Source organism: Cornus florida, unplaced genomic scaffold (assembly GCF_030987335.1).
Source record: "Cornus florida cultivar Cherokee Brave unplaced genomic scaffold, ASM3098733v1 CherokeeBrave_3.0.0_Hap2_scaffold_343, whole genome shotgun sequence".
NCBI lineage: Eukaryota > Viridiplantae > Streptophyta > Magnoliopsida > Cornales > Cornaceae > Cornus > Cornus florida.
Genome location: NW_026775853.1, coordinates 1 through 13106, shown reverse-complemented (window position 1 = coordinate 13106; position 13106 = coordinate 1). Strand labels below are relative to the sequence as shown.

The 13106-nt window shown below is 44.0% G+C and overlaps 2 protein-coding genes across 2 annotated transcripts; both read left to right on the top strand.

Annotated features, from left to right (window-relative positions):
• Window positions 1–41: 41 nt before the first annotated feature.
• LOC132291142 (small ribosomal subunit protein uS7m) lies at window positions 42–5966 on the top strand. The gene has a single exon (XM_059790247.1). The coding sequence runs from the start codon at window positions 2577–2579 to the stop codon at window positions 3021–3023; it is 447 nt and encodes a 148-aa protein (XP_059646230.1). The 5' UTR covers window positions 42–2576; the 3' UTR covers window positions 3024–5966.
• A 4089-nt stretch (window positions 5967–10055) lies between these two features.
• On the top strand, window positions 10056–13100 carry LOC132291141 (putative cytochrome c biogenesis ccmB-like mitochondrial protein; the record flags this gene model as incomplete). The annotated part of the gene is made up of 1 exon (XM_059790246.1): window positions 10056–13100. A coding segment is annotated over exon 1 (513 nt), but the record flags the coding sequence as incomplete, so codon positions are not given.
• Window positions 13101–13106: the final 6 nt, after the last annotated feature.

Here is a 13106-nt window from a genome sequence, read left to right as displayed (position 1 = left end):
ATTTGATAAGCCAATTTGATAAGAAAGGGATGAGACTCACTTCCCCTGCCCTTACCACCCAGCTCTATCAGCTATAGAGACCCATCTGCCACTTTCAGTTCTTGGCTGACAGTATTGTAACAGGAGTACCAAAAAAAGAATTCCACTTCTTTATGCCGGCGCTAAGAATGATAGACTCTCTTGTCTAATGGAATGAAGGAGTTCGTATCATTTTGAGAAGAAGAACCATTCCTGACCAACTTATAGGGCAGAAACTACAGCGTATAGGTATGTATGTAGGGAAGCTTTGCTTGTAGGTTTTTCACACTTCACTTGCTCGACCAAAGGAATAGGAATAGAGAGTCAATGCATCTATCTTAGTCTGCTTCTGCGTCTGAAATTCATTCTTTTGCGCCTCAGCCTTCCAGCCTTCTAAGCGAGGAGTCAGCTAGTTCTCTTATCAACGGCAATCTCATAAAGCCGCTCTATCATACAACTAAAACATCGAGGAAGCTGTTTTACCCGAACCCAAATAGTCGACGCTGATCACAGGTCTCGACGAGCCTGATCTTTGTTTTGGAAAAGGAAGAATCCATTTCCGTAATATGATGAGTAGAAGCACTATTCAATTACAGCTTTCACTCCCTGCACTACTACTGTTAACATATCCCTGTGAAATTAAAGGGACTTCCTTACTGACTTATCTAACTAAAGTAATCTTTAATGAAAATAGATAGTCATTGAGGCAAGCAGCCAAGGAACTAGCTCGACGCCGCAAACGTGAGTATCTTGGTACTGACCGGCCATTCTGATAGAGGAGACCTACTCTAAGCCAAGAAAGAAGAAATAGCCTACATAGTATATGCAGCCATTTTGTTGACTAATGCTTACGCGTTTTGTGAATCTTTTGAATATCTAAATCAATATCAAAAGAATTTCTTCTTGAGCGTATGCAATCGGTGAAGAGGTTGAGGCCTTCGTTCGGTACAGGGCATGAAGCCCCCATACATCTTTGTACATTCATGGTCTTTACACCAAATGTTGAAGAAGCCTTCAGGGATGAAGCAACAAGAAGGATGAAGAAAAAAAGCCAAAGACACCCCCCCAAAGAAAGAAAGGAAGGCTCAACAAACTCTCCTGTAAGTGTGAGGCCTCGGTAAGCAAAAAGCTATAAGTCGAAAATCATCTAGGTCCGTTGATGAATCTCTTTCCTGGGTGACTAGGCTGATGCTACTGAACTCGCCGGGGAGTACCGTGTGGAAGGACTTTTCGAGATCGTCAGCGGGTCATCCCCCTTCTTTCGGCCCCCCTTTCGTATTCCGTTCTGTCAACTCCGATGGATTGCTTCTTTGCGTCGGGTAAGGATTTTCCCTTCTGGTTGGCGGGTCGTAACGTAAAGTGGTCTCCAAGTGCTCATGCTGCTCCACCCTCTTTATATTGTAACAAGAGAGAAAGCGGTTCGTATTCAAAGTCAGGACTTGAGATGGCGGAGATGGTATATTATAGACGCTAGGGATGCCCCGTTCATGACGAATTCATTTGTCAACCTCTTGCCAGAAGGTGCGCTAGCAAGATCGAGAACACTCCTTTTTGGTTCAACTCCAAAATACCTTGTTTCATTCTTTTCGGTCACCCTTCCCCTTCCTGTATCGCTTGTTAAGAAAGAGCCCGCCCCTTTCTTCAATTCAATGAGTAGCCGCGCTAGAGTCCGGTCGTTAGCTGACCCTAGGACCTTTCTTTTTCTAAGCGGAATACGAGCCGGGGCGAGCCACACCACAGTGTAAATGAGACAGACGTGAATCAATATGCGTTGAACCAGTCATACATACGGCATATGGGGAAAGGGAAATAGCGTCTGAGATGTGCGCTATAAGACTTCCTACCCCTTAGCATGAACCTCTAGCGACCTAGCTAATTACGGATGCGGATGACCAAAGAAGCAAACCGGCTATTCCTTCAGAAGGCATGGACTCCAGGGCAAACCACTCTTCCTATCTGATTGGTTTACCAAGATCCGGCTTACCTGACTTTGAGGGGGGAGCTTATGCTCGGTGCAATCCATACTCATGAGAGGTCCTATTCCTAACGTGACTCGTCCTTTCACCGTAAGTTCTGACTATTCTATTCACTCCACATTGAATAAAGCAGAAGAGACGGAGGAAAGAGGATTGGGCATTTATTAGGCTTTCTTTGATCCTTCATTTCTCGACTAAGACTTTTTGTCATATCATCAATTCCATCCAATTCGTTTCTCTTTTCTTTTATAAGAGAATCATGGATCCGGGCTCAGAGCGGAAAATTTCATTTGAAAGAGCATCCAATGGTTAGCGTTCGGCAACGAGTGCCTCAGACGCTGTGTGGTCTACTCTACCTCAATTCACCATTTCGAACCCTCCCCGTTATGACTTAGAGCATCCCTCACGTCTTATAAGTGACTTGCGAAAGGAAGGACAAGTTGGTTTGAGGACCCGTTGGTCAAAGGAAAGATGGAAACAGGGGAGTTGGCTGATAAAGATGGACAGTAACGATCGCGTAATATCCATTTTTCGGCCTCGTCATCGAAAGCGTCTTCCAATTGCTCGGAAATTCTCAGCTATATGGGGGGCTTGGATGGTGAGCAAAAACAATTGATCACGAAGTTGGTCAACTTTCGCATGAAAGAAGGTAAAAGAACAAGAGTTCGTGCTATTGTTTATCAAACTTTTCATCGCCCAGCCCGAACTGAACAAGATGTAATCAAACTTATGGTTGACGCCCTAGAGAATATAAAGCCCATATGCGAAGTGGAAAAAGTAGGAATAGCAGGTACTATTTATGATGTCCCCGGGATTGTAGCCAGGGATCGTCAACAAACCTTAGCTATTCGTTGGATCCTTGAAGCAGCTTTCAAACGACGTATAAGCTACAGGATAAGCTTAGAGAAATGTTCATTTGCTGAGATACTGGATGCTTACCGAAAGAGGGGAATTGCACGTAAGAAAAGGGAGAATCTTCATGTACTGGCTTCCAAAAATCGAAGTTTCGCGCATTTCAGATGGTGGTAAAGTGAGACCACATAAAGAGCTCTTCCTCATTCAGTCAAATTATTCAGTAAGATATGGTTCCTTTTTGTTTGAATCTTCATATAGAAAGCCGGCTTCCTCATACTTCTCCCTTCATTCATTGAGTTGGAGGAATCCATAGGAGGCCCGCCCGTTATGCATTGCATGAAAGAGCCTTTCTTTCTACGACTTCTCTTTTGCCCCAGGTCGAATGAGAAAGGGAGATCAACCCAAAAATAGGCCATGAATGAAGAAGTAGCGGGCCTTTCATCCTCTTTCTAGTGACTCTCGGGGAGAGCTGATCTAATAAATGCACTTCAAAGGGAGGGAAGCTAGGTTTCCCATTTCTTATTCTGAGAAGGATCGTTTGTTTCTGTATACTTGCGTCTTAGGACTACCCTTTGTAATGACCCCGTTGAGCTACCTTTTTCTTTTCTTGCCGGGTCTATTTCATTTTCCAAAAGAAAACTAGAACCTGATTTCCTAATTAGCTTGGGATCTTATTTGATTACTAGGTGGATGTCAGGTCCAACCAAAGCACTGCTTATTGAATAACTTCACTTCAGCACCACCCTATGAGCAGCGAAGTCTGTTGTTGGGAAGGAAAAGCTTTCTATCCATTCTCTGGCCAGTCATTCTCATGATTGTTTTCTATGGCCATGATCGTTCGTTTTAAGTCCCTTTCTCTGCCGTTCACATGTTCTTACCCAAATAGGACTCAATCGGAGGTTTTCCAAGCACGAAAACTACCATACAATGGAAATCAAGCTGTTCCTATCCCACCCAGTCATGTTCAACTTCGAAGCTTCTTTGATCAAAATCTTGTTTTTCATAGGCTGTCTGCTTTCTATCTTCCTAACAAAAACACTCTTTTTAGAAGTTAGCTTTACCTATGGATCTCGGCGCCTTTCATAGTAGAATTTGAGATCCGCAGGCTATGAAAGATCTAGCGTCTTGCTTGTAATAAGTAGTCATCTTCGGTCACTTAGAACCCGGAGAACAGGGATGATACCTTTCTGCTCGCTCTCACCATGAAGATAGATTGGCAAATAGACGGAGACGAGAGGCTAGACGAGCACTGTGCGTATGATTTATTGTGCTCTTTGCAAATGAGACTTTCTTAGACCATTTCCCACACTCAACGGATGGTTTTTCTCCTTCTGGTGCAATCATGCATGCCACCTATATAAGGTAAAGGGCGACCCCTTATTCCGAGAAACCCAAGGTGGTATACGAGTATAGACGGTTATTGAGATCTAGCTTTAGCTCGTGATGACGAGAAAGTGGCTCAAAAAGTAGCTACAGCGGAGCGGTAGTTATTGGCTCAATCAAGTGCACTCCGTTCACCCCCCTTTTTTTATTGATTCATGAAATTCTAGATCTGACTTTGTTCGACTGGAATATGGAATCAGCCAGAGCTGGCAATTGTCCCTTAAAGTCAGTGATGGCCGCTTGCAAATCAACTGGGAAATCCTGGTGTTGGCTGAGTGTTGTGAGCACTGCTGTCAATTCCACTTCAAAATTGGGAAGATCTGTGGGGTCATTCCATAGCAGATTGATCAAGGATTGTTTTCTTTCCTCTAAAGTTTGTTCTGGCAGACTTTATGAAGTAATGGGAGTGGTTCCTGAAGATGTACCTTCTTATTCTGTCACAGAAGTCACAACATTCTGGAAGAAATCACTTAGAATAGAACTCCAACCATTCTACTTATGGAAACCGCTTGCCACCGGGATCAGCCAGTTGTCAATTCATTTTGCTTCGGAAATAGAGGCAACAAAGCCACCCTACTTAGATATCCCCCGATCGCGTTATTGGATTAGTCAACTTTCTATCTGAACCAGACCCTTGCCCTTGCATTGAATGCAATATTTTTCAAAAACTTTCCAGAAGGACGTTCGCCAAACAAAAGAGTGGAAATGTATTATTTACTTGATTCCAAAGGTTCTTAGCCAACCGTTGACCGAGACTACCCGCTTGCTCATTTGCTTACTACGATGTTCACTTACGCGGGTCAGATTCGAGATTCTTGGCCTGCTGGTTCATTTTCTGTTGGTGGAGTGGCAACGACCCTCTACTCTTGAACTTTCAAGGCTCTTATTCGTTGAAGCCTTCAGAGAGAAATCGGGGTATCACCCCAACATAGGGAGTGAAGCAGTGTCAAAATACCCAATCAGTTAGTTGGGTCGGCATCGGTCCACCTAGCCAAGGCTTGTCTAAAAACCCAAGCATCCCATCCTTTTGTCTTGGCGATCCTACAACACTTCTCTTCTATGCCCCTTGTAGTGACCTTTAAGCCACTTTCTCCGCCTCTTTCTCAGTATTTCCCATTGAGTCATCCCTCGTCTGTTTTGCTGCCTTTTATGAGGCCCAGGAGTTCAAGCTTTCCCTTATGCTTGTGTTCTTCCCCCTCTTGGTCTGGTTTACGGTGCACCCACTCGAACCAGTTCTTCCTTCTTTAGCTTAGCAGCAGGTATGTGAGTCGGAGGTTTAGCATGAGCTGATTAGCTGGATTGGGGTTCGACCCCTGCCACAGAAACATAGGCTTGGGGTGAGGTTCATTCTTTTTCATGAAATAGGACAGCTCTTCATATCTCTTATAATAATAATGAGTTGGTCTCTTTTTCCACAGACTACTTCTCTCTATAGGCTTTCGCAGCATTTCTGTTCCGACATTGAATAGAGTTCTGATCTTCCGACATCTCACTCGTAAACGTCTAATCTGCCTTCCCTAAGCTTCATGTCTTCTCGCACGCGCGCACCAATCCTGGGTAGCATTCCGTGCTTGACTATTACTGGTATCTGTTTAAGTCCTATTGTAAGACCTATCTGCACTACTACCTCCTTCCTTTACCTCTCTCTGCTGGTCCGGGTACTGGTGTATTTCTTACTAGTGCTTATGGTAGTAGGCCGGCACGCAAGCCTTAATGATTGTTTTTTTTGACAGCGGATTACGCGAAAGAATTCATAGTAATTGAGTCAGAATTCCTAAAGAGAAGGAGTTCCAGGCAAAGAGGACAGCCTTGTGTTTGGGGGTACTTTCGAGCATAAGCCATTCTCAAAGGAGTTTCCACCTTCGTTGTACTCTCTTCTTTATGTATGAGAAATAGAAAGAATTGTAGAATTCAGTGAGTAAGATCCGCTCTGAACTTGAACTGCAGGAGGCCAATTCCGAGAGATTTCCTGATTCTTTCAGGCAAGTGATCGAACCGGCTCTGCTAATGGTTCTTCTGGGAATGCTGTTGAATCCTCTTGAGAGATGGAGTGAATGCCATGGCCAACCTATTTCTTTTGACAGGCACAAGTGTCCAAATTCGATTCAAGCACCCGAGTTCCGTGGGAATGGATTGCCATTCCTATGAATAGTCTTCAAAAAGAATACACATCCCCCTGCCCACCGAACAATGAACATGAATCTTTGGGAGGACGAGGTGGAATCCTCTAGTTCTCCCGGGGATATGTGCCTGGAAGAGGTGGCGCCAAAGCTGGAATCGTTACCTTTAAGTGGAGTCTGTGCTATCATTGCCAGATAACCTCACTATCTCATTTACGCTTGTGCAAGAAATTCCGCTGATACTCAATATTGAATATTATTTACTAATATGGGTAAGCTTGTCGCTTTGGTAATCCTTCGTAAAGGGTTCTTCCCTTTTCTCTTCTTCGAGTTGACACTTCAGGAATAGCTGTGTCTTTTAGATCGTCCAATCAGTGGTGGTAGGCCAAGATATTTGGTATGTGGATTACCTCTTGGAATGCCAAAAATCTCACCCAGCAAGTCCTTATCATCTTCACTGACATTGCGACTGAAAATCAAAGATTACATTATGTGTTGCCCAGTTAGATGCTCATAACGCCACAGAATCTGTCGAAGAGTGCTCACTTCTTCCACAGCAGCCCTGAGAATATAGAGTCATCGGCGAAGAGCATATGCGAGATAGTTTTGGGGCTTGACCGACTGATTTTGCTGCTATATGAGAATGAAGTTTTTAGAAAAGAGACTAGGTCGTAAGGCGAAAACTCAATGGAGGACGAAAACACGGGGTTTCCTAAACTTTCCACTTTAGAACTTTAGCGCGAGCTCTCTTTCTTAGAACATCTGATCAATCCTACTACCTATGAAGAAAAGAGAGGTGCTGGTCCCCAGGCTCACCGAATCGACACAAAATGGAGTCATTGAAGGAGAATTAGTCATTTTGCTGCTATATGAGATCGAACAATTGAAAAAAGAGACATCTAATAAAGGCAGAAATGGGGTTGACTCATTTACCAGCTATATGAGCATGAAGAAATTCCATTTTCAGATTGTCTTCTTAAAGGAAATTACGTTCTTAGGTTTTCCAGCTATAGGAGACATTTGTTACAGGTCAACAGACAGCCGAGATTCTACTCGAACAAGAAGGAAGGTTGATGAAAGTATGCGTCAATTCCCCCCCTTTTTTAGTAAACCTGTTCAGGCGTTGTTGACAAAGCCCAACCTTGAGAAGAAATACATCAGTCTCAGACGATCTAGATTTGCCTCAATTCGCTCTTGCCTGCTAACCCCGTTACTACATAGAGGGATTCAAGAAGAGAGTCCCTATGAAGCGTGGCCAAGAAAGAGTTGGCCCCAGTCTTACTCGAAGCAGGTCCGAAGGTAGTTGAAAAAGTCTTTGAACTGAACAAGCCAAAGATGCAAGATTGAAGTTAAGACCACCTGCAACATCGCGCCATCTCTCTCATCATTGCCATCATCTACTTCTTTCTGAGCCCTCGTCCCTAAATTCCTTAGTTTAGGCGGATACATGCATAGGTCACTAAGATGAGTTCTGGCATAGTAGTCACCGACGGAAATGGAATTCCTCTCGGGTTGGACAACACCAGATACCCAGTAAGGGAAGAAGGGCTATTGTAACAAAGTTCATTGCTGTCACTTATTGATTGGTCCATGGATCGAAACATGTCTCACGCAAGAGTAGACATTCCGACAAGTTCATGTAAAATTGACCACCATGGCCTTCCTAAGTGAGTAGATTCCGCAAAATAGGAATGGTTGTCGTAAGCTTTGTTGGCCCCGAAAACTCCGATATTTGTCCGAGATTGAAAAGAGAAAAAGAAAGTTCGACTTGCATGTGTTAAGCATCTAGCCAGATCATTGATTCCTATTTGACCCCGGGATCCCTTCTCTAACGATTGGAAATGCTTCCTTCTCTATATGAGAGATTCAGTTCGTGAGATAGTAGCTCGCATGAAGTGACTTGACTTGAGAGGGTCAATTAGAGGAACAGAGGGGCTTTTGAGCTTTCATTTCAGTCATTGATGATCATTCGATCTATATATGGAAATATGGCACACGGATGAAACTGAAGAAAGAGAAGCATTTAGAAGTGCTTTGGCAACATACCCTTATAACCCCCTTGCCTTAAAAGATGACTTCCCGACTGCATTGAGGAAACGAAGAAGACATAGCTCGCATCTAATTGTCTTGCTTCCTTTTTTGTAGTGAGAGAGCTAATATTTTCGTTTTTGCTGTCAAATGTCATTCCTCAACTTCCGCATCTTCGACTTTTACGCGAATAAGGATTGGAAATGAGTTCAATCTGTTTCTTGTTTCTGACTGAGTCGCTTGCTTGTGCGCGGGCTGCTAGGCTGCTATCATCTTAACGCCGAACTGAAGCACTGTGATTTCGCTGACTATGTGGTCAATGCCTTGCCTGGTAGTTTGTTGGAGGGCAGAACTCCACGTGAATTGGAATACTAGATTAGGGATTGCTAATGACTTATCCCACCCGTCAGTAAGATCGTGACTATGACTCTTCTTCGAGCCCAAAAGCTCTTTTTTTGGTCGATCAGTTCATTTCGGAATACCCCCTTGATGGGGAATGTCGGGCTAAACTTGCCATCAGATGATATGAGGAAGAGTACGCAGCTTCGGCTGGGAGACTCGCACTAGAAATAATCTATGAAGATTCCGAGTCACGTCGTCTTGCTGAGCCTCACGCAACAGACCCAAAGAAGGAAGTATGCAGGTCTAGATCTTATCCTGAAGAAATAAATGAAAGAAAAAAGCCTCTTCACCCCCTCAAAGGGTGATACGCGGGTATAGTTATTCTACTCTAGTCAATTTAGAAACACCAGCCAGAATTTAGAAAGAAAGCTAGAGCTTAGGAAATAGCGATACACAATTACTAGAAGGCTCTTCCTTATTGGTTGCGCACGCAATAACTCTTACATCAGCTTTGTATCACTCTCCATAGCAGGTTCAGGTTTGTTCCCCCATCCGTAAACCCTTCATCTTCGTACCTGACGCATCCGGCTACTAGTATTAGCTGCCCCTGCTTCTTCGGATGCCTTTGACTATGAGGCCTATGCCCATGCCTTCCCATGGTAAACTCAATCAACAGGTTCAACTGCGAGTGCTGCTCCTTCCTGCGAGGTAGGGCAGCAGTAGATCGATAGAAAGCAAATGAGATTCAATTTCCTTACTACTAAGCCACCACACCACGGGCAGAAGGACCTATACAGATGAACCTGGCATAGCTATTATAGACCCCTTCATTAACTGACCGTTCAGAATATGCTCATCTTTTTAAAGTCTTTGAACTTAATGCTGAGTTTGTCGAAGGATTGGATCAATACTCTTTCCTCCCACGTAGAATATTGACCTAAAGAAGGAATCCTACATAGCAAACATGAATGTTTGGTATAAGGACAAGAGCATTTTCGAGCGTGTGCCCTTGCCCCTCTATATATGACATTTCTATCGATGCTTTGCCGAATTTCGTGCCCCATGGGAATACAACTCTGATTTAGAGGTAGATTGGGACATTCCTCGGTATAACCTATTGGTATAGGCGTACTACAAAGAAACCTTTGTTCACGTACGATACCCCTGTCTGTTCTCTGTGATCAAAGCAAATTGAAGCTTGGTTCTTCTTTCTTTTTAACCGTTTGCACATGCTGAGGGGTAAGGTGGCGTAGTCAAGTATAGGGGGGTAGCTAAGGAATTTCTTCCAAACTCTCTGGGAATTTCTTACATAATAATATCTTGCACATAGCATGAAAAGGCGTAGCCAAGCCTTACTGTGGACTGACAGCACAGCCACATGATCCAAGCGTTCTGCCGGAGACTGGGTGTCAGATAAGAAGAACCTAACGCCCTAAATCGGTTCCAGGACCTCCGTTCAGTTAGTAGAATGGAAATTGGACTCTCATTCTTTCGCCGATCCGGTCTATCGCCACCATGAGCCTTGCGTGCTGGCAAGGAGGGGGTTTCGGGCTGAAGGCTGTGCCCATACCTTCGTCGGAGACACACCAAACCCCCCAACAACCGCCTATCTCGTGTAATTCTGTGAAATTCTGATCAAACTTCAGATCCACAAGTCACCCTCTTAGCGCACAACCATCTATTCGTCCGAGACCCACTTCGCAGTATATGAAATGTGGCGAAACTCAGTGTGTGATTGGGCATCTCGCAGCTTCCCCAGAATGTGTCAGTTTTGGCTTGGTCCGCGTTTGATCCTTTGATACCGACCTATTTCAATAGGAGAAGCTCGGGAATCTTTCGTATAGGCTTCACCTCTGTTCTCAACCCTTCAGTTCATTCCATCTAACTTATTGAGGAAAGCAAGCGCCCGCTTCTCTTACTTAAATGAATAAACCGATCTGATTCTCCATTTGTGATGCAACATAGAATGAAACGGGTCTCGCTGCTGCTTTTTGAATAGCACTTACAAACCCCCCGATTTTCTCACATTCCAGGGTTGTTGCTATGCCCAAGTCTTGCTTTGTCCCCAGCACGTGATAATGGATCGCTACTGATTCAAGTCCTCCCACACTGAACATTGGGAATAGAAAAATAGATCTCTCTTTCACAACCAAGCGTACCAATACATAGTCAGTTGCACTAAAATGGCCTCCTTGCACCTATAATTCAGTCTGTCGACGAAAGCCTAAAAGAAAAAAGGGAAGTGCCGACACATGAATAGGATAGGTCTTCCCAGCAGATTGATTAGAGAACTCCCCGTGCTTCCTGCTGATGAGTTAGCGGGCAGCTTATCCAATCTGTGCTTTAGTCATAATAAATAGGATTCTCCCCTGCCGCCCTTTCAACCGTACAATCTTCATGCTCAGTAGCAAGGCATCCCCTTTTCTTTTATGATGAGCTATTCTAACTATGCTCAGAGCACTCACTTATGCCCTGTAAATGGAAAGCTTCTGGTCAGCATAGCTTCTCTTGCTGGTAGTATTTCCCTAGCGAAAAGCTAAGAAAAAAAAGTAGTAGGTAATTCAGCATCAAGAAAGTCTCATACATTGGGGTACGAAATTAGGCTGCGCATCCCAAGAAAGATCCGCCCCCGCGTCCGGTAGACGAAGCTTTGGTCTACAGAGGTGTAGAGTTTGGCTAGGTAAGATAATGGGTCAGGGTTCCCCTATCTATACTCTGCTTCTGTACTAGACCTTGCTTTCTGAAGCTTTCAACCTTGCTCCTGTCACCTAATCTGAAGTTCATATGATCGGCCTGGGAAGAGCGAACTAGAATGCCTGGGCCGCTAACAAAGAGCAAATTCTCTGATCCTCATTATCTAAACAAAGGGGTAACATTGGAAATCCATTTCGTAATTCAACCTTACCCGGGGTCAAGTTTCTAGGGCTTACCAAATTCTGATTTGACCTTTAGTACGGAATGGTGGAAAAGACCCGAGCGAGGGAATGAGTTTGATCTTATGAAAAGACTCACACTATATACGGAATTACGTTGAGGAAGATGCGAGTGAGTTCAAAGCATAAGCATGAACTAACAAAACAAAGCAAATATGGTCCAAAACAACGCGAGTCTCACACGCAGATGTTGATTCTCCGTTACACCTTTCACCCCTATAAACCCTGAAAGTTTTCCAGTTTCTTCGGCTACGAGAAAGTGCTCCTCTACTTTTGACACTTCTCTGCACGCTGACTTTCTCTTTTAGGAAACAACAACTACTTGCGCTATTGTTTTTTCTTGTTCTTATCTCTCGGCCTGTCCGGTGATAGGGAAAGTCAAATCTGAGATTCTCATATAATAATGAAATGAATTTGAAGTGGAATGTTCTAATAGGAAGCCTTGCTTATGTCTTGAGAAGGAAGCCCTTCGAACATCTGTAATAGTCATATAGGAGGAACTGCCCATGAACCTTGTTCTTTATGCTAAACAGAGAGCTGTATCCCAGCTCAGAAGGAACGATAGCCAAGGCTAGCTATAGGAGCCATTGAGACCCTGTGATTAAGGTAGCTTACTGCGCTTAGAGAGCCCGTAGACCTGTATTAGAGAGACTGCCCTGGATAGAGTCCAAGCTGCGTAGCCCTCCCCTCCCCAATTTATGTGAGGGAAATCCCGGCTCTCCATATATGAATAAAATTCTTGGGCTAGAATAAGACTTACTGTAGTATTTTAGTAAGCGTATATAAGCAGCTGTTTAGTGTATAAGCAATTCTTTCTTTAGTGGCCGCACCGAAAGGGAAGGTACCGGTGGAGGTTGGTTGAAGATGATGTTACACGGCGTTCAGAACCAGCCTTGAAGTGAATGAATTAGAAAGAACGAAGAAGTAAGGAAATGAGACGACTCTTTCTTGAACTATATCATAAACAGATCTCCCCCTCCACACCAATCACGAGTTTTTCTCTATTCCTCTCGTATATCGTCGTAACGCCCTTAATGCTAGGTTTTGAAAAACACTTTTCATGTCATTCCCATTTAGGTCCGATTCGGATCCCTCCGTTGTTTCCTTTTCCTTCCGCACCTTTTCCTCGAAATGAGAAAGAAGATGGTACACTTGAATTGTATTATTTAAGTTCTTATTGCTTGCCAAAGATCCTACTTCTACAATTGGTAGGTCACCGGGTTATTCAAATCAGTCGTGTTTTCTGTGGTTTTCCCATGTTACAACTTCCGTACCAATTCGGTCGATCCGAAATGGATCGGTTAAACATTCCATTAGGGAGCCTGGTCTTGACTCTTCTGTGTGGTATTCATTCTCGTTCGGCTCTTGGAATCACATCCAGCAGTGGTTGGAACAGCTCGCAAAATCCAACCACTTCACCTACTTCATTGCCCCCAACCATTTCTCGTACC